The sequence below is a fragment of the Anolis carolinensis genome, chromosome 1 (genome assembly GCF_035594765.1).
Source record: "Anolis carolinensis isolate JA03-04 chromosome 1, rAnoCar3.1.pri, whole genome shotgun sequence".
Taxonomy (NCBI): Eukaryota; Metazoa; Chordata; class Lepidosauria; order Squamata; family Dactyloidae; genus Anolis; species Anolis carolinensis.
In genome coordinates, this window is record NC_085841.1 from 248,549,012 (window position 1) to 248,569,632 (window position 20,621).

Here is a 20,621-nt window from a genome sequence, read left to right on the forward strand (position 1 = left end):
TACATTCATATGGAAATCATGAATGTCCTTTTTGTTTAAACCAATTTCATAGCATGATAGAAATACTTAAAACAGTATTTTTATCCACAACATTGAACAGTTTTATATCAGAATACTGTAAAGCAGCAAGAACAGAAACATAAAATTATTTCAATAAGATGTTCAAGCAGTATGGTATTCTCAGTCAAACTGTAACTCCAAATATAAAATAAAGTAATATTAATGATAAGTAACAACAATAAACATAAGTGATAATGGGAATCAAACAATTATGCCACTATGAATTCAGTGCACGGAATACACAAATTTATGTTTTTACTTTACATTTTAGTTTGAAAGCAATCTATTTTAAATCCCATAAATGTCAGTGAATCAATCACTTTTCGAAGAAAACCTAATCTAACATTTAAACTGGTTTGGTATTGTGTGAAGTCTACTGCTACCATCACTTAAATCTCAAATTTCAAATTGTACAACTGAACACTTGAACCTATATCTGGATCATTCTAGTTTCTCACAAGTGGTCCAAAATGCTCCATCAGTGTAAGGAACAATGACACCAACTGAGTAACGTGACCAGAATATTTGGGAGAACTGGAGTAGATTTATGGAAAGAAAGGGGAAAAGAAAGGACAGCTCTTCCCTAATTGTTTCTTCTGATGTTTGCTTGACACTGTGTCAAGCAAATCATTACAGGGATAAAAACAAAACAAAAACAGAAGAACAACATTCCACTAAATACCCTGTAACTATGAAGATTATTCAGCTATGTGGGGCATGGATGGTTCCAAGCTGTATTGCAAAACAAGATTGTAGAATTATCTTCACCATCACTGCTTCTTCAAATTGCTTAATTTCTCCACCCCTTAATTACACTGTACAAAATTACAGGGATAGAGGTTAAATATGAACCCTGGTCTCAAGAATGCCAGACTCAAATCTTAATCTTAAAAGCCATACCCCTGGTGCTGTCCTACTAACTGAATCATTCTAAGGAGGTCCTTCTGAATTTTTGGATGGGAAACTACACAATCCTTTCCCCTCCTTTCTACATTATTTGAGTAAATGCTATTATTATCTTCAGACTACACTACAGGTTGTGTTGATGTCTTTAATCAGTCTTCTATGATAAGAAGAATGATGGAAACCGAAGCAAAAAACACAAGGGTTATGACTGGAAGATGTCAGGACATCCCCAGCTTAACACATAAACCTATAATATTTTATGAATGAAGAAAGACTGTGTCACAACAGAAGGTTTATTTGGAAGACTAGTCAGACCAACGAATGAGCCAATAGGACTGCTGTACTCATTTGAAATCTGGCCCAGAGAAAAATGCCATAAATCATCTCAAGGATGGAATTGCACATCTGCTAAAAAAAAAAAAATCCTACAAAAATGAAATATTTATGGAAAGGCTTCTGACTAAAATTTAGATTGCCAAAGCAATACATTAAATTATCTAGATGAATAGAAGAGATTTAAGAACTGCTATTTTAAGACAACATTGATGTCTTCTGAGTTTTCTGGGCTTCATGAAATCTGGGAACACAGGTAGTCCCTGTAAGCCTGTCAGTAAACTCATTCTCCAACAACAAACCAAGCATGAGCACAGGAATAAACCTACATAGTGTTTTTTTTTTGACAAAGCAGTCAAAGACAACATTTAAAGTCTAAATAATCAGAGGGTTTCTTCTAAGTAATGATTTCAGCTTCACCATACTCACAAAATGAGTCTATAACGAAGGCTTTCCATTCCTGGGCAAGGTAAATACAGAAAGGTACACTCACACACCCAGTACCATTCCAGGGAATTGGAAATAAAAAGAACTCTGCCAATGTAGATGAGGGTGCTTAAAATTCACGCCAATGAATTGTGGCAGAACCATTTGAAGCAAAACAGTTCAAGTAACTCCAAAGAGATCAATGTCAACCCTTAGCTCAGACATAGACACAAAGAAAAAGATGATCATGCACTTGTGAAAACGTGAGCTGTCGGGGTGCAGAAAAAATTACCAGTAGGTAATGTGACCCAGTCTCACTGATAATATTGTGATAATTTTATTGTTGCATGGAATCTATGATGGCATTAGCAAATTATTATGTCAGCAAGATGAGCACGTGTGTGCATGCCTGCAAGTTGCCTTCTAGCATACCACAATGTTGTCTAATTAACAAAGAGCCCATCTAGTTTCCCTTCCACTCTTTATTTCCATCACATTCTCTAACAGTTGCTTTCCCTTTTCCATATGCAGACATTTCTGAATTGTCCTTTGTCTCCCCGCCCCACCTGCACTGTCTTTGATACAGTTGATCGTCTTCTCTCTCTTCACCTCACTCTCCATGATCAGTTAATTGTTTCTCTTCCGATCAATTACATACCTATTCCTACCAATGCTTCCACTGGGAGTTACTTTTCTCCAGCTCCAGACTTCTGTTAATCTTTCTCTGAATCCCTATTTTTGGGCAGCCTCACCAAATCTTATGACTTTCAATACTACCTAAAACTCACTCTAATTTTTTCCTCCAGATTGTCACTCCCCACAATCCAGTTCTACATTTGCTATTGTTTATGTGATAGTTTCAGTTAAATATACTTCTGCACGATGCCTAAGAATGGACATTTAACTTTTTTTATTCTCTCCGAAGGCTTCTTTTTCATTTCTTTGTCTCTTTTCTTTCACACTGCAGAGCAAAATCCGCCTCTACCGTAAAGCTTCTATTCTAATCCCAATCATTATGTGTTGCAGAAACAAAGTACAAGTTCTTGTATGCATCCCTTGCTGGCTTTTGCCCTTGCTTTCCCTTTACTTGCCTGTTCCTTCCACATGTACACAGTTAGGTCAGTACTGAAATTACATGGAGGCTTGGAGAGCAATTCCAGTTCCTCCCAAACCTCATGAAGACCATATGCAGAAATCAGAAAGGATACTCCAATCATTCTTTTTGATATCTTAGAGTTCTCTGAGGAAATCTCCCCAAATAATAATGGATGGCTTAGCTGAAGTTCCCAGATATGACTCCTTTTAGAAATGTGGCTTTTTGCACTTGGAGACATTTGGCAGGTCCCAATATGCCATATATAGCACACATGCTACATGATTTCCACCACTTGTAACTGTAAGCTCCTTGGAGTAAAAAGCTAGAAGTCACTCTGTATACCATCCTACACAGCTGAAATGCTATTGTTGCTAACACTATTGCTTCTGTTATTCTCTAAGGAATGGCAAGACCTAGTTTTAAAGGCTGGGCCTACTTTTTCAAACATTTAATATCTTATAGTTTGGAATTAAGGAGCTCACACAGAGTTAAAACAGATATGATACATGAAAAACAATACTATCCAAAGAACATGATTTCAAAAATATCTGGATTACATCACAGTACTTGTTTTACAGAGCAGATTTTATTTGAAATGTTAAAAAGGTCAGTGGCATCCAAAATCCACAAGGGAAGCACCTATTTTTATAACCCATGAATGAATTATAAAATAGCTCACCAAAGAAAGAAAAGCAGTTTCTGGGTGATTATTATTATTATTATTATTATTATTATTATTATTATTATTATTATTATTCACATGTTCAAGTAAATACATTTAGCCAGCATGGGAATCATATGATACATAGATAATGTGAGGGGAGAGAAAAAGAAAAAAAATGAAAGATTAAAAATATCCATTTACAATAACAAACCGATCCTATCAATCACACAAGACAGAAAACAATGACTCATGCCAAAAACTGGAAGAGTTACAAGGTGAACAAAGAGATGAGGAGAAATGTGTGACTTTTAACAGATGTCACAATATTATTTTCCAGCTGCTACAGCCTCCAACAGACACAGTCTTTTGCATACAGAACTCATCAATACTTTGAATGTTTTCTGTATTTCTGAATGTAATATGGGCTTGGCCTCTGAGGTGAAGAAAAGTTCTTCTAAATATCACTCGCCCCTTTTCTCTGTTGCCTGATAGAATTGGAGCCTCCATAATCTTTCAGTCCATTTTTTTGTTCAGTGGTGTTGCCACTGACTTGCTTGCATGTATTACCATTATTGGTTTTAAAAAAAACCAAAAACACTTCTAGCACCTACTGAAATCTTTCCCAAATAAAATAATTAGGAACATTTTCTATTCATTGACTTGATGGTCAAGTATTCCTTGTATAGTGTTGATGGAATAACACTGCAAACATTTTATACTGGGCAAAATCCAACTGCATGCAAACAAAAGTCTGTGTATATAACTCACCTTCCCCTATCCTCCCATCTTTCCTATAGGCCTCCAGAAACTTCTCCAGAAGGGAGGAGGAGAGGAAACTTGTATTCTCTTTACTGATATAAATAGTCCTATCAGCTAGAGAATTTAACTGTAAGCCACTGGCACTGACATAATTTGAAGGACGACATCCCCATGAAGAAAAAAAGGGGACAAGCATAGTGCTAAGGTTGCTTACCTTAATCCAATGAAAGGCTACATGTGATTAAAGCAGGTTTGTCCTAGCCTACCCTAGTTGGATGGAACAGTTGTCTTATCCATGCAAAGCTGCAATGATGGATACGAGATACAGGACCTTGACTTGGCCACAATCTCCTGTCTGTCAGCCCTAGCTTCCCATCCAGGGATATGAGAAAAGCCTCCCAGCGCAGGATGGTAACATATCCGGGTGCCCCCTGGGCAACGTCTCCATAGATGGCCGATTCTCTCACACTAGAAGCAACTTGTCTCAATTCACTTCTGACACGATAATTTTTTTTAAAAAAAACTAATGAGTTTTTAGAAGCATAATTATCCCTTCATACGCCAATTCCCAGATGAAAAGGCAGTCATGCAAAAGACAAGTGCTTTTCCTGCACTAACTAGTTCTAAATAATAGTGTCCATTTATGATTAATGGCCTCAAATAAATGGAGCAAGAATGTGATATCCAAGGGAGTTGTGATGACCCATGGGCCTTGTAGTCCTGCTCAGGACATTGTAATTCCTGATGAAGATGAAAACTTGGGTTTTTTACCTTCCCAGTCTGAACTGGATTCCTCTCAGCCAGATCTTTCCCAGGCAGATCTGGGAACCTTGCACCTGCAAGAAAGTTGTCTCCCAGAAGTATGTCAAACAAGCCCAGAGCCTACTTCTCCCGTGTTCTTGCGCCGGGAGTTTTGTAAACAACAGAGAAGTTTGGATTCAGCTTCGCGCAGGAGTGCGAGGATTGCAGCTAAGAATGTGGCCAATTAAGACTGCTTCTCGTGAGAATCTTTGGGGAGTCTCACATCTGGTCTCAGAGTTAGCTTTCGGTTCTGATTCCCAGAGAACTGCTTCGGCGGGAAAGCTAGTCTCTATTTAGGTGTTTTACCCGCGTAGTAACTTCGCGGAGTCAATTCGTCAGCCTACGGAGCGAGTTGTGTCTGGACAGCGCGCTCCGGTTCAAGCCTCGCTCCTGCTCAAGCCTTGCCTTGCTATCCAGCCTTCGCCCTGCTTCCCAGCCTTTGTTTATCTACGGACTTTGCCTTGTTTCCCAGGATCAATCCTTGCCTTGTTCCACGGATTTATCAAGTTATTCCACGGACCTTGTTCTTGTTCTTAGTTACCTTGTTCCACGTTCAAGCCTTGTTTTAAGTATCAAGTTATTTCCTAGCCTCGCTCAAGTTTCATGGACTAAAGGACCTTGTCATCTCCCCTCACTTTGCTTGGCAAAGTGAGTGTTTCGGTTATTGGATTACAACTTTGGACCTTAATATTTCTTATTGGACATTGCTTTTTTGGACTAATTCTGACCTTTCCTGAAAGGTCTAATTCTGAACTATTTTCTACACTTGTTTTTATTAACTTTATATATTCCTTCAATAAAGATATTAGATAGATTCTGGCCTCTGTGTATGGTTATTGGTGCTCTGCAGCCTGGGTCGTGACAGTTTGACTCCGCCACCCTAAGCACCAATTAACCTCGGCCAGAATGTCTACCGGAGTCGTACCTGGGCCGAGCGGCCAGCCGATTACCTACACCATCGACAAGGAAGAGGTGGACCGAATCCGTGATAAGCTCAATGCACAGGATGGAGAAATAAGGGGTTTGAAGGAACGCGGAGTTCGTCTTCCGGCCATGGCGTTGCCAACCAAGTTTACTGGAGAAGCTTCTAAGGTTCATGTCTTCCGTCGCCAATGTCAAGCTTATCTGGAGGCCCGTGCTGCCGAGTTTCCCCAAGAAGACATCAAAGTGGCATGGGTTTACAGTCTTCTAGACGGGCCAGCGGCCAGCTGGGCGACGGCACTGTTCGACCAAGCCTCTCCACACCTAAGATCAGCGCAACACTTCTTGGACCACCTCAAGGAGACTTGGGGAATCGAGGACAATTTGGAGGCAGCCGGTCACAAACTCCGTCGCCTTTTCCAAGGAGACAGACCTATGTCTCAGTATATAGCCGAGTTCCGAGTGCTGGCCCACAACACCGGCTGGAACGATGTAGCCCTCAGGGGACAATTCCGGGAGGGTCTCAACATTGAAATGCTGGAAGAAATCTCCAAGGTGGATCCTCCCCAGACCCTCGAGGCACTCATTGATCAATGTTTACGGGCTGAAGTCATGATTGCCAACAGAAAACAGTGGGTTCGAGGCCAGGGCAGTAGAGCCGGGGCAAAACCCCCCGCTCCCGCCAGCGTTCAGCCACGTCCGGTGTGGAGACCCCCACCGCCAACCCCATACCCCAGAGGAGGCGAGGAGGTGCCGATGCAGTTGGGCAATGTGCGTCCCAGACTAGATGCCGCCGAGAAGGCCCGTCGTCAACGCTTAAACCTCTGCTGGTACTGCGGGAACGGGGGCCACTTCGCCAGAGAGTGCCCAGCCAAAGGGAAGCCTGCCGCCCGTCTTGCGGCGGCGTCCTCCACGGAGACGAAGGCGTCTGAGCCGACTGGCACACAGCCGGCGGGGGAAGCCAACGACCGGGTGTAGAGAGGCTCGCCAACCCGGTCAAAAAATCCATCCAAGAGCCGCCAACCGGGGTCCTGTTCCTTCTCGTGGTCACATTATGGTCAGCAAAAAGGGGACCCGTCATGATCCACGCCATGATAGACTCTGGAGCTACCAACAATTTCATCGATAGAGAGTATGCCGACTCTCTGGGATTACAATATCATGATTTCAAGAATGCCCGTGTGGTGCAAGCCATAGACGGCCGTCCCCTCAAGACGGGCCCCGTAAGTCAGTGGTCGGAACCCACCAGGATGTGGATAAGGGAACATATGGAAGAGATTTCCTTCTTTGTTACCGAGGTCCCCCATTTCCCTGTGATTTTGGGAATTCCATGGCTGACTCTCCACGACCCTAACATTTCCTGGTCCAACAGAGAACTGCAGTTTGCTTCACCGTACTGCCAAAACCATTGCCTCGTAGCCAAGGTATGCCATGCCACAGACACCGAGCCCATCATCACCTTGCCAAAGAAGTACTCCGAGTATTGGGATGTATTCAATGAGAAAGAAGCCGAAAAATTACCCCCACATAGACCTTATGACTGTGCCATTGACTTGGTGGAGGGGGCCCCGATCCCGCGAGGGCATCTCTACTCCCTGACTGAACCAGAGCAAGAAGCTCTCAGGGAATTCCTAGAGACAAACCTTCGCAAGGGATTCATCAGACCCTCTCAATCCCCAGCCGCCTCCCCAGTGATGTTTGTGAAGAAGAAGTCAGGGGAACTACGCTTGGTGGTGGACTACAGAGCATTGAACAATATCACCAAGCGGAACAGCTATCCCCTGCCCTTAATCTCGGATCTACTGGATCGGCTTCGAGGAGCCAAGGTTTACACCAAGCTGGATCTTCGGGGGGCTTACAACTTAGTTCGCATCAGGGAAGGGGACGAGTGGAAGACCGCCTTCCAGACCAAATTCGGATTATTTGAGTCCCGAGTTATGAATTTCGGTTTATGCGGAGCCCCCGCAACGTTCCAGCATTTTGTCAATGACATTTTTCAGGACTATCTAGACAGGTTCTTGATAATCTACCTGGACGATTTTTTGGTGTTTTCCAGATCACAATCAGAACATGAGAACCACGTCAAAATGGTGTTACAACGATTGCGGGATCATGGACTTTATGCCAAGCTGGAAAAATGCGCTTTTGATCTACAAGAGGTAGATTTCCTTGGTTACCGCATCTCGCCTCTAGGGCTTTCCATGGATCCAGCCAAAGTTTCAGCAGTATTGGAATGGCGGGCGCCAACTAACAAGAAAGAGGTGCAGCGTTTCTTGGGGTTCGCGAACTACTACCGCAAGTTCATTCCAGATTTTGCCCGCTGGTCCGACCCCATCACTAGCTGCATCCGTGGAAAGCAGCCTTTCCGCTGGACTGATCAAGCAGAGAAAGGGTTCCAGCAACTAAAGAAACTATTCACCTCCCAGCCAATTCTACAGCACCCAAATCCTGGAACCCCTTTTGTGGTGCAAGCGGACGCCTCTGATGTGGCAATTGGGGCTGTACTCTTACAACCGGTGGGAGATCACCTCCACCCCTGTGCCTTTTATTCTCGTCAACTAACCACACCAGAGAGGAATTACACCATTTGGGAAAAAGAACTACTGGCCATAAAGGCAGCCTTTGAAACTTGGAGACATTGGCTAGAAGGGGCCAAATTTCCCATTGAAGTCCACACTGATCATCGTAATCTAGAACATCTAAGAACTGCCCGCAAACTAAATCAGAGGCAGCAACGTTGGGCTTTATTCTTTGAACGTTTCAACTTTCAGATCCATTATGTGACCCCAGCCCAAACCAAGCAAGCAGACGCCCTGTCACGTAAACCGGAATACGCTGCAGGACGCAAGGAGACCCTTGAATCCCAACTGCTACAACCTGAGAACTTTGCCACGCTCACGGTGGGGAACACCAAATCCATTCCCATTGGTTCAACTTCCCCTACTCCAGGACCCATCTGTGCTCAAGAAATCAGGGCTAGTCAGCAAGCAGATGCCTGGGCGCAGGACCAACTTCGCCAAGGTCTGCATTTCCCCTTTTCGCTTAAAGATGGGCTGCTCTGCTATAGAAATCATGTTTATATCCCACCCGGACCGGGCAGGGAAAAAGCGCTTCGTCTGTGTCATGACTGCAAACCAGCAGGACACTTCGGACTATTTAAAACTATGCATTTGATCCTAAGGGATTTTTGGTGGCCCAAGATCCGCAAGGATGTGGAAAAATATGTCAACACCTGCCCAGTATGCCAGCGCTCCAAGATACGAAGGGAGAAGCCCTCAGGACTTTTACACCCCCTTCCTACCCCATCTCGCCCATGGGAAATAATTTCCGCGGATTTCATCACTGACCTACCACCTTCCTGTGGATTCACCACGATCTTAGTGGTGGTGGACCTATTCACCAAGTTAGCCCATTTCATTCCCTGCGAAGGCCTCCCCACGGCCAAGGAAACTGCGGATCTATTTCTTCAACATGTTTTCAGACTACATGGATTGCCCAAGAGTTTAGTCACAGACCGTGGATCTCAATTCACCTCTCGTTTTTGGAAGGCACTACAAAAACTATTGGGCATAGACTCTCGCTTATCTTCAGCTCATCATCCCCAAACAGATGGGCAAACGGAGCGCACCAATGCCACTTTGGAGCAGTATCTTCGCTGTTATGTAAACTATCAACAGGACAATTGGGCTTCTCTGTTACCACTGTCTGAGTTTGCCTACAACAATGGAGTTCAAGCTTCTACAAAAGAAACGCCGTTCTTTGCAAACTACGGCTTCCATCCACGTTTCTTCCCCCCTGTCATTGAAACTTCAGAGGTTCCCGCAGCAGAGGATTGGCTGCAGGAACTCACAGCGGTGCAACAACTTTTGCTCCAGCAACTGGACCAAGCCAAGGAGGACTATAAACGCCACGCTGACAAACATCGCCAGCCGGGCCCCGAAATCAAGGTAGGAGATCGGGTTTTCCTGTCCACTCGCTTTCTGCCCTCCCACCGCCCTTGCCGGAAGTTAGATGCCCGTTTCATTGGTCCCTATCCAGTGGTGGCGCAATTAAACCCCGTGACTTTCAAACTCCAACTTCCGCGTTCAATGCGCATTCACCCCGTGTTTCACCGTTCCCTGCTCCTTCCGGCGGATGGTGTGCGACCTGATACAGACCAACCGGCCCCCCCTCCTGTTTTGATGAATGGGGAGGAGGAGTTCGAGGTTGAGGACATTTTGGATTCTCGCTTTCACCGCCGCCGCCTACAATATCTCATTGACTGGGTGGGTTTTGGCCCTGAGGAACGCTCTTGGGAAGACGCCTCCACAGTCCATGCTCCTGATCTAACCCGTCGCTTTCATCAGACCTATCCCACCAAACCACGACCTCGCGCCTCGGGGAGAGGGCCCCAGTTTGGGAGGGGCCTTGAGGAGGGGGATAGTATGATGACCCATGGGCCTTGTAGTCCTGCTCAGGACATTGTAATTCCTGATGAAGATGAAAACTTGGGTTTTTTACCTTCCCAGTCTGAACTGGATTCCTCTCAGCCAGATCTTTCCCAGGCAGATCTGGGAACCTTGCACCTGCAAGAAAGTTGTCTCCCAGAAGTATGTCAAACAAGCCCAGAGCCTACTTCTCCCGTGTTCTTGCGCCGGGAGTTTTGTAAACAACAGAGAAGTTTGGATTCAGCTTCGCGCAGGAGTGCGAGGATTGCAGCTAAGAATGTGGCCAATTAAGACTGCTTCTCGTGAGAATCTTTGGGGAGTCTCACATCTGGTCTCAGAGTTAGCTTTCGGTTCTGATTCCCAGAGAACTGCTTCGGCGGGAAAGCTAGTCTCTATTTAGGTGTTTTACCCGCGTAGTAACTTCGCGGAGTCAATTCGTCAGCCTACGGAGCGAGTTGTGTCTGGACAGCGCGCTCCGGTTCAAGCCTCGCTCCTGCTCAAGCCTTGCCTTGCTATCCAGCCTTCGCCCTGCTTCCCAGCCTTTGTTTATCTACGGACTTTGCCTTGTTTCCCAGGATCAATCCTTGCCTTGTTCCACGGATTTATCAAGTTATTCCACGGACCTTGTTCTTGTTCTTAGTTACCTTGTTCCACGTTCAAGCCTTGTTTTAAGTATCAAGTTATTTCCTAGCCTCGCTCAAGTTTCATGGACTAAAGGACCTTGTCATCTCCCCTCACTTTGCTTGGCAAAGTGAGTGTTTCGGTTATTGGATTACAACTTTGGACCTTAATATTTCTTATTGGACATTGCTTTTTTGGACTAATTCTGACCTTTCCTGAAAGGTCTAATTCTGAACTATTTTCTACACTTGTTTTTATTAACTTTATATATTCCTTCAATAAAGATATTAGATAGATTCTGGCCTCTGTGTATGGTTATTGGTGCTCTGCAGCCTGGGTCGTGACAGGAGTGTGCATACAGTTGTAGTCCCACCAACTGTTTTAGTGTGGAATTAGATGCAGAGAAATGAATCCAACTCTCCTTTTCTCAAATGGTGGGATTACAGCACCAGTTTAGATACTGGATGATGCTGAAAAATTGTACAAACTATTATCTTTCACCAGATATTTGTGCTTACACCTCAAGTATGGACAGAGAAAATGTGTCACGTGGAAGGTGAATCACACTGCAGGTAGCTGAATGCTAATCCACAATATTGTTGAAAGAACAGAGTGTACTATGACATATATTTACCAGATAAAGAGGGAATAATATGACTGAACTGCACGAAAAGGTGTTGGGAACTTACTAAACACCTTTGAACACAATACATTATCATTAACCAATAACAATTCACCCAGATCTTCTTATAGTCAAGTGGCTAACCACAAGGTCAAACTGACTCAAATTCCTTATAACTCATGTTTACTACTTTCTGTGTGACCATCTGATTTCTAGTACAAGATTCTACTAAGGCCCTTAATCAGCATGCACTAACCCCTAGGGGAAGTAGGACTCAGTATCTGAGTATGGGATATTTCTTAGTGTAGAACAAGTTCTGACTTGGCTTTTATTGCAGTGCTTCCAGCAGAAAGAATGAAGGAAGAGAGAGCAATACTCTTGAAATATCAGTGTGATGGCTCAAGAGGTAGAACTTCTAGATCAGTGCAATGGAAATGTGATTCCTCTACAGATAAAAGCAGAATGCAAAAATCTGCTCCCCCCGCTACTTCCCCGAGTCTGTTGGTTTGAAAGCACTCCACTGAGCCAAAAGGTAAATAACATTGTGACACCCCAGACAAGTTGGATTAACAGGTAGCTTGTTACCTGGGAGAGTAAGAGCGCCTGAAAGTCTTGTGAGAAGGAGCAGCGGGGATGGAGTTAGGCTGAAAAAGGGGAGGAGGGTGCTTCGAAAGCCCATCTGCACTCCAACCCCATAAACGACTGCAGTGATCACAAGAAGAAAGTAGAGAAAAGAAGAAGGAAAACAGAAAAGGGGAGAAAAGAAAACTATAATCTGAGTGGCTGAGTCTTTTCATGCTTTCTCAGCGAGAGAGAAACTTAACAGAAACAAGTCAGACTGGAATACTCCATTTATTTGCTTTACATAAATATATTGCCATCTAATATCAAAAGATTTCTTTTAGGAATTTTAGGACAGTTGTTTCTATTTCCATATTTTACAATGAAAATGAAAGGTGCATTTTCATATCCTGCAATTAAAATCAGTAACAATTGCTCACTGATGTTCTTTTGGTAGTGATTTCGACTAATTTAGGCTAGCAAATGTCTTGGTAAATATGATTTTGGAAGAAATTCATCTTATGAACAAAATGTAGCATCTAAGAGAACTTCACAGCTAGCAAATGCTGGTGTCCAACAGATTCTATGTACAGTGTTCCCTCACTTGTCACTGGGGTAACGTTCCAGGACCACCCGCAAAAAGTGAAAATCCACGAAGTAGGGACACTATATTTGTGTTGTTTGCAAGTAGTGCTTGCGAACACTATATTTGTGTTGTTTGTAAGATTTCTAACTGGAGCCGGCTATAGGGAGCACACAATGCCCCTATTAAAGCAGCTCCATTGGCTGCCGATAAACGGAGGGCCTAATCCAAGGTGCAGGTTTTGACCTATAAAGGCCTATACGGCTCGGGCCCTACCTATCTCCATGATCGCATCTCCTCCTATGAGCCAGTGCGGACCTTGAGATCATCCGGGGAGGCTCTCCTCGCGCTCCCACCACCGTCCCAAGTGCAGCTGGTGGGGACAAGGGAACGAGCCTTCTCGGCAGTGGCCCCCCGGCTCTGGAATGCACTGCCAAAAGAGATCAGGCAATCCCCTACACTATCCAATCTCCATAAGGAACTGAAGACCTGGTGGTGTTGGCAGGTTTTTGAGTAATTACATTGGAATACCACCGATTTCTGGGCCTGAATATATTGCACAAGATTTATCTAGCCTAAAATGATACATTTTAATATATTGGGTTTATGGTTCCCGTCCCCTTGATCAGGTTGTGTAAGTGTTATTTATTGCTATATAATTGTATTGTTTTACTTTGCTTAATAATGTTTTATTATGTTACTATGTAATGCAGGGGTCCTCAAACTTTTTAAGCCAAGGGCCGGTCCACAATCCTTCAGACTGTTGAGGGGCCGGATTATCATTTGAAAATAAAATAAAAACAAATTCCGATGCATACTGCACATGTCTTATTTGTAGTGCAAAAACAACAACTACTACTACAACAATGAAAGAACAATACATTATTTAAAAATAAAAACAATTTTAACCAACATACATTTATCAGGATTTCAATGGGAAGTGTGGTCCTGCTTCTGGCCAATGAGATAGTCAAGTTAATTAGGGTTGTTGTTGTTGTTGCTGCGTGCCTTCAAGTCATTTCAGACTTTGGGCGAGCCTAAGTCTAAAATGTATTTATTTATTATTTATTTATTTACTACATTTATTTACTACATTTGTATCATACCCTTCTCACCCCAAAGGGGACTCAGAGTGGCTTACAAATTATATGTACATACAATATATTATATTATTAGCATAGCACAATATTAGCATTATATATTACTATACTGAACTATACCACTATACTGTAATATTATTAGTAATATTATATGTAATATAGAATACATAATTAATATTATTATGTGGTATTAGTGTTATATTATATTACATTATAATATTATCAAAATTATATGTATATACAATATATTATATTATAAAACTGAGGGCGGGGGCCAGGTAAATGACCTCGGAGGGCCGCATCCGGCCCCCGGGCCTTAGTTTGGGGATCCCTGATGTAATGTATGTGTTGTTTTTATGATTGGAAACCGCCCTGAGTCCCATCCGGGAGACAGGGCAGTATATAAATAAAGTTTTATTATTATTATTATTATAGCCTCTCTGTCCCCTCCTCGCCTCTGAAGCACGCGCATGCGTGCTCCCACCACTGCCGCTGCCTTGTGAGGCGAAAACAAAGCTGCTTCAGCCTCCTTTTCTCTCCCTTCCTTAGACTTCTCCTTAGGAAGGAAGTAGAAAGAGGCATTTATAAGGGATCTACAATATTATTTTATGTTTTATACTATTATTCTAGTATTTATTAAAAACCCATGAAACAGCGAGGGAACGAAAAGTGAACCACGAAGTAGCGAGGGAACACTGTACACACTTCAAATAAAACTTGCTGTATCTCCAACAACTCTTATTAGCATTATTGGTTCTTTTACAACATACTCAATGAAAACCATAAATCTTTAGGGTCAATGGTTACACTGAAGTCTTATTGGTCTTCTAATCCACCCTCAGTGCTTAATTGTTTACATATACTTCATCCATTAACAAGCCTACTGGCAGCCTCTACAAAAAAAAAAAAAAAGGTTGGACGTAACTAGACCATAAAGATATGGGAAGCCCAAGGTCACGCTGCAAAATGGCAGAAAAAAACAAAGTGACCATTCCTTTTACTAATAATGACTCTAATTTGGTTCTATCATTCAGAGCTATTGCTCTTGAGAATTCACAAAAATAGCAAAATTCTACTGTCCAGTTTCATTTTAACCAATACAGCTGGCTACAAAAGGCTGAATTCCTTCATGCTTTAGTTCCTTATACATCCTTAGCACCTGTAAAGCTTCACAAAGGCTAAAGCCCATGTTTATTTTGATCGTAAATCTGACTGAAAGGCAGAAAAATATTGTTCTATGGCTTATAGTTCATTCTTTCTTTTTTACTTCCTACTAGTTTTCCCTGTCATCTTTCTACTCAAAATGTCAAAAATGATAATGCTGGGAAATCAGGAACACCCCAGGGTCTCAAACATTTGTCTCCGTATTATTCCTTATTTAAATTGTTTAGTTCTTCTCTTCTCATCCATTTTCAACATTAGGTTGCCATGCTAGTTTCTTGCTGCTGTCAGCTGTAAATCAAGGTTAATTCGAAAGATGTATCTAAATATAGAGAGATTTACACTAAACATGTTAGCCCAGTCTAGAAGGCTTAATCTGGTAATGCTTCCTGTAATGCATCATCTTGTGGAAAAGCTGTGGAGAGAACTTCCCATCACTGCTAAAGCAACCAAAACAGAATAGGTGTTTGGGTTATAGAACTGGAATTATTTCATTGATTGCAGGAGTTTTCAGTCTTTCACTGTTTCTATTGAGTTTTAAGTAAGTTATATAGGCAAAGATCACACTGGTGTACAAATAAATGAAAAATGCTGCAAGACTGGAAATGGAAAGTCAGAAATAAATCTGTCATATGCCTTAGCAATGTCTTTGTGAGCAGCACTCTCAGAAAGGTCACTCAAGAAAAGAGTAAGAAAAAGTAGTTATATTTGCAAAATATGGCTTCACCCAAACAGGAAACTGAAGGATAAAAGAGAAACTATGAATTCCATTCTCACCTACATGTGAGGTGGTCATCCCAAAACATGCAAACCCATTTTTAAAGAGTTTCTGTATAGATGGGCATTAACATGACCAACTCACTGATTCTACTAAGTTACAATCTTACACGTTTGCAACTTTATAATCCAAATGCACACCTTTCAGGCAACTTTCTGACAATTCAATTTAAGCAATATCATTTGTTAGAGTATTCCCAAGAAATTTCAGTTTAAAAGTCCCAAAGTAGTTCAGATACAGTGAAAGACATTTGTTTCATTATTTCATTCCATTCATTCATCTGTTTCCAAAGTTCTGTTTCTAATCTAGTGATTCAGGATTGGAGGAAATAAAAATGATTAAAAAACAAACAAATCACAGAGAGGGAAAGCCAGAACAAAGCAAACCATAAAACAGCTAATGAAGAGATAATACATAAAATATATTTAACATCATTAGCCTGCAGCTCTTTATATGAGCAACATCTAGATGTGTGTAACCTTACCCAACATTGTTAATTAAGGACTAACTACACTTAGTACTCCACTAAATAGGAATTTAGGATTATTAGATCAACAAGAGCATTTCAAATCTTAGGATTTTTGAAATTTCTTAACATAAGGTAATGTTTATTATGCATTTTTCCACTTTATAATTTATTTGAATTATGAATAAATTATGTATACATAAACTAGGAATATTTATTTTGCTTTCCTCACATCTGTAATGCAAAAGTAATACAATCCGCAGAGCTCATAATAAACATTCTGTTTAAACCCAACATAAACACCCTATACTGAAAGATACTGAAAGACATATTCAGGCTGCAACCCTATATGCACGCATCGAAGAGGAAGCTTCAATGACACTATGCCTAGATAAACATATATAGGATGATGTTGTATTGTAAGGGTGGAGAAGATGTAGTTAGCAAACCACATACAGCTTCTCCTGAGGTTGTCTTTTAAGCCTCAAGGAACTGTCGCTTCTGATTTTTTTTAAAAAAAAATTAGGCCCAAATCTCATTTTACTACCAGGTGATAAGGGCGAGAGAGGGGAAACATTTTCGAATGTTTATGATCCACATGTGTTGATTAAGGCCTAATACATGCCTTAAAACTAAAGCTGTATGTAAAACTCTAAACCAACAAACAAGTCTTTGTTAGGAATGTACAGCACAGGGGTAAGCTGCTTTGAGTCTCCTTGTGGAGAGAAAAAGTAGGGTATAAATAAATAAAATAATAACAATAATAATGTCATCAACATTCCATGAGTGCTCCAAGAAAAAAAAAGTCCTAAGTGATCCAAACAGGACAGTCAAAAACATTGCATAATAAGATCAACAATATCTTCAACACAACAAAGACTTCTTCAATATGTATTGCTCAAAACTTGGGTATTTACACTGTTATGAGCATGAGCCAAAGTACATAAAGTGTTTGAAAATCACCAGTCCAACTAAATATACCTGTGTGACAAACATCACACTGGTATATTTGGTATATGGTACAAATTTGATATCAACCTTGATAACTTCAAGATGACATGTGACTTCCCACTCCAATGTGTTTTGTTTTCATTGTTCCTAAAGAGGGATTCAATGACTAAAAACTGTTATTTTCTGAACATACAAAACTGACTGATATTGGTCTGTCCAGCTCCGTACAATCTGAAGAGTAGAAGTTACTATTAAGGTCATATACAAGTCTTTCCAAGCAATATTAAATCAAAGGCATGTACTCCCAACAGTAAATTGTAGCACCTCCTCAAACTAAACTCAAACAATATCCAATTCATCCTTAGATTCCATTAAATTCTGGCTTAGACGAAATACAAACACAGTCTCTGGATCAACACACCAATAAATAGCACCAAAAAGTAAACAAATAAATAATAAATCCTATTTCTTGAGATCCCCTTGGTTATTTGGATCATGCTTAAAATAGCCTAATAAACCAAGCAATAATGCAAAAAACAAACAAACCAATAAATCAAAAATAAATTCAAAAATATGCATGGAAAACTAGAAGAATGTATAAATGCTTTGCTTTTATGTCAGCTCATGAAACACGTTTAAGTGTTTACATATATACACCTGCAATTCAACGATATACATGCTATCCTGTTTTTTTAGACATGGGCTTAAAAACAGAGATCTAGTATTTTGTGCCACCAACAAGGACAGCTTAGCATTATACTGTAGTATAGATGAGCTTTATTTTCTGTTCAACTTTCACATCTAAGGAAATGTATAAGATACTAATACATTCTAAACAAACATATTTTATGGCAATCTTTTAATTAAACTACATTACCTTGGAGATAGTCCTCCATGAGAACAGTTGGTAGGTGAAGTTAAGGGGCTGGTTCTGCTGCTGGGATGACGTGAAGGAGTTCGGCCAACGGTATTGCTAGGGGAACCCTATTAGATAGTCAAGCAAGAGAAGAGAAGGGAACAAATGACGTTTCACAGGAAGAAGAGAGAAAAATAAAAAGTATGGAAGAAAAGTTTCCATATATCATTTACACCTTTTACATTGTATGACTTACTCCAAGTCCATTTTTATTAAGAATGTGTCTGTGAAGCATCTCAGTTACAGCTTAAATATCAATGGCTTAAAGAAATTGCCAGTTTTTTAAATAAACATAGGTAAGATCTTGGTGTATGTGAAGAGTTTAGAAACAACAGAAATGGCAATCCAAGAACAAAAACTAGCTTATCCTCCAAGCCAGTTGCTCACTTGCTTCTTTTCTCCAATTCCAGCCCTCTCATTTCTCCCAACCTTTGCCATTTAAATTCACCTTATCCTATTCCACCAAGGGTAGTAGAAACAACTGCAAAGGGGCAGGGGGTGCTCTCCCTTCCTCCTCTGTGGAATACTAGTTGCATGCTAGAAGGAAAGGCTGTCACTAACCCCCTTTTCACAAGACTTTGTCTTAGAAGACTGACATGCAACACACCAGGCTGTGGAGGCAGAGGGATGACAGATAATGAGATCTTTTTCCTTGTCCTTGAAGCTAGACTAATGTGCTGCCATTACTCCTGGTCTGGGCTTAAATGGAAAAAGAGTATTTCATTGATAAGAATTTAAGTAATCTTGCAATTCTTCTTTGGCTTGGATTTCACCTTGAACAAAATAGGACTTTGACTTCTAATGCTCAGCCAAAAACTGACACTTGCACCTATTTATAATAGTGGCAACTGAACTGCTAAAAAGCAATCTTGGTGCTACCCAATAAAGCTGCATATTTTAGAACAGATGTGACTGCACACATCAGTAACTAGTACAGCAATTTATGATCACAGGTTTTTGTTTTGAAGGAAAAGCTGCTGATAGTCTCACCACGCTAGTGTTACTGGAGTTCTTGAGGTGGTTGTGTAGTAGCCGGGTAGCACCATCCTGGAATGTTTTTGGCAAGGCACCAAGTAACATAGTAAACTCAGGAGTATTCAGTTCAAACAGAGAAATTAGGACTATTTGTGCAGCCTAGGAAGAAAAAGACAAACAGCCAGTCAGCAACAGGGCTATTTTTTAACATCCAGTTAAGTATTATTGGGGAAGTGTCTTACCAAGTACCAAGAAGAACTCAGAATGCAATACAGAGCCATTAATAGTGTTTGCCACAGGATTCAATTGGATTTGAAGAGTATTGTACATTCCAAATATTTAACGATAAAACACCTCTGGAATCAGTCCATTGGATATATTGCAAGTATTGCAGTCAAAAATCAATGAAATGCTTAGTGTCCCTGCTATATATTGCATTATATTATATAAGAAAATAAGAAAGTTCATCTATCTATCTACTTCCCATAAAGGTCCGGTATTATAGAGAAATCTTGCCACAATTACAAGAATTTATTAAAAAAATGTGTAGCAGCTTTATAAAATACAATGGATTATTCCTTAGAAATTGTCTGTTCATTGTTGCACCCCTTCAAAAAAACTCTTTGGTAAGCCCCTTTCAGGCCTTTAACCAGCTGAACTGCAGACCTGCATCCTACAGTTCACAATTCAATGGAATTGCATTTGTCATGCACTTTACTGCTCAAGTCCAAATATATCATCTTTCTTAAATAATAATCCCTGGTTTTACAGATTCCAATACATGTTGTGCAGTCTAAGAGTGCATATTCAGAAGACAGTCCCACAAAGTGAAAGAAGACTTCCTCCTTAGTCTGATCTCACAGGACTGCAATCATAAATATTTCCCTTATTTTGATATTTTAACCACTAGTCATCCTTAAGTAGACTTTCAGGTGTGCAAAACATCTCCAAGCATTGATGAATTTAGCAAACGTGGTCTAGATGGTACTCTTGTAGGCAGACAGTGGATTTTTCTCTGGGAAAAGTAACCCATAGCTAACATCACCATTAAAGTGCCATCTCTTTTCTTGTTTACATATACCAATGAAGTCAAATTTTCAGCAACTGGATATGGGGAAACTGTCAAGACTCAGTGTTTGAACTATGACCTTTTCCTCTTCAAGGAAGCAGAGCTTGTTTCTCTTGGATGCAAAATCCTAACTGGTCCCTCTTTCCTCTAAGCAGAACATCTTCCAGCTGTGTAGGGAATATTCAAGACAAGATACTCCTGTCCATCTTATTCTGCATAACTGTAGAACATTAATCAAAGTGCACATTCTCTGAACTGAAAATATTATCACAAGTCAAAGATCCAAGAAAAGAACAGTGGTGAGTAAAATAAAACCAGGGAATCATGCCAAACTAAATGGAGCACTTAGAAAAATCATGCACACCCTTGCGTTCTAACTTTAGTTCAGTTAAGAAAACCTACATGCACATCAGTGGTACAAACAG

General features: G+C 41.0%; 1 protein-coding gene across 24 annotated transcripts in view; it reads right to left on the reverse strand.

The window, feature by feature from the left end:
* clasp1 (cytoplasmic linker associated protein 1) overlaps positions 1 to 20,621 on the reverse strand; it is a 232,682-nt gene that overhangs the window by 24,553 nt on the left and 187,508 nt on the right. For 16 of the 24 annotated variants that reach the window (XM_062967373.1, XM_062967374.1, XM_062967375.1 and 13 more), the window contains 3 exons: positions 19,143 to 19,286; positions 18,114 to 18,220; positions 12,222 to 12,338 (listed from right to left, as the gene is read on the reverse strand). In XM_062967373.1, the coding sequence (XP_062823443.1) occupies positions 12,222 to 12,338; positions 18,114 to 18,220; positions 19,143 to 19,286 (368 nt within the window). The remainder of the gene's footprint in view (positions 1 to 12,221; positions 12,339 to 18,113; positions 18,221 to 19,142; positions 19,287 to 20,621) is intronic. The other 8 variants (XM_062967382.1, XM_062967388.1, XM_062967397.1 and 5 more) reach the window with 1 other exon arrangement.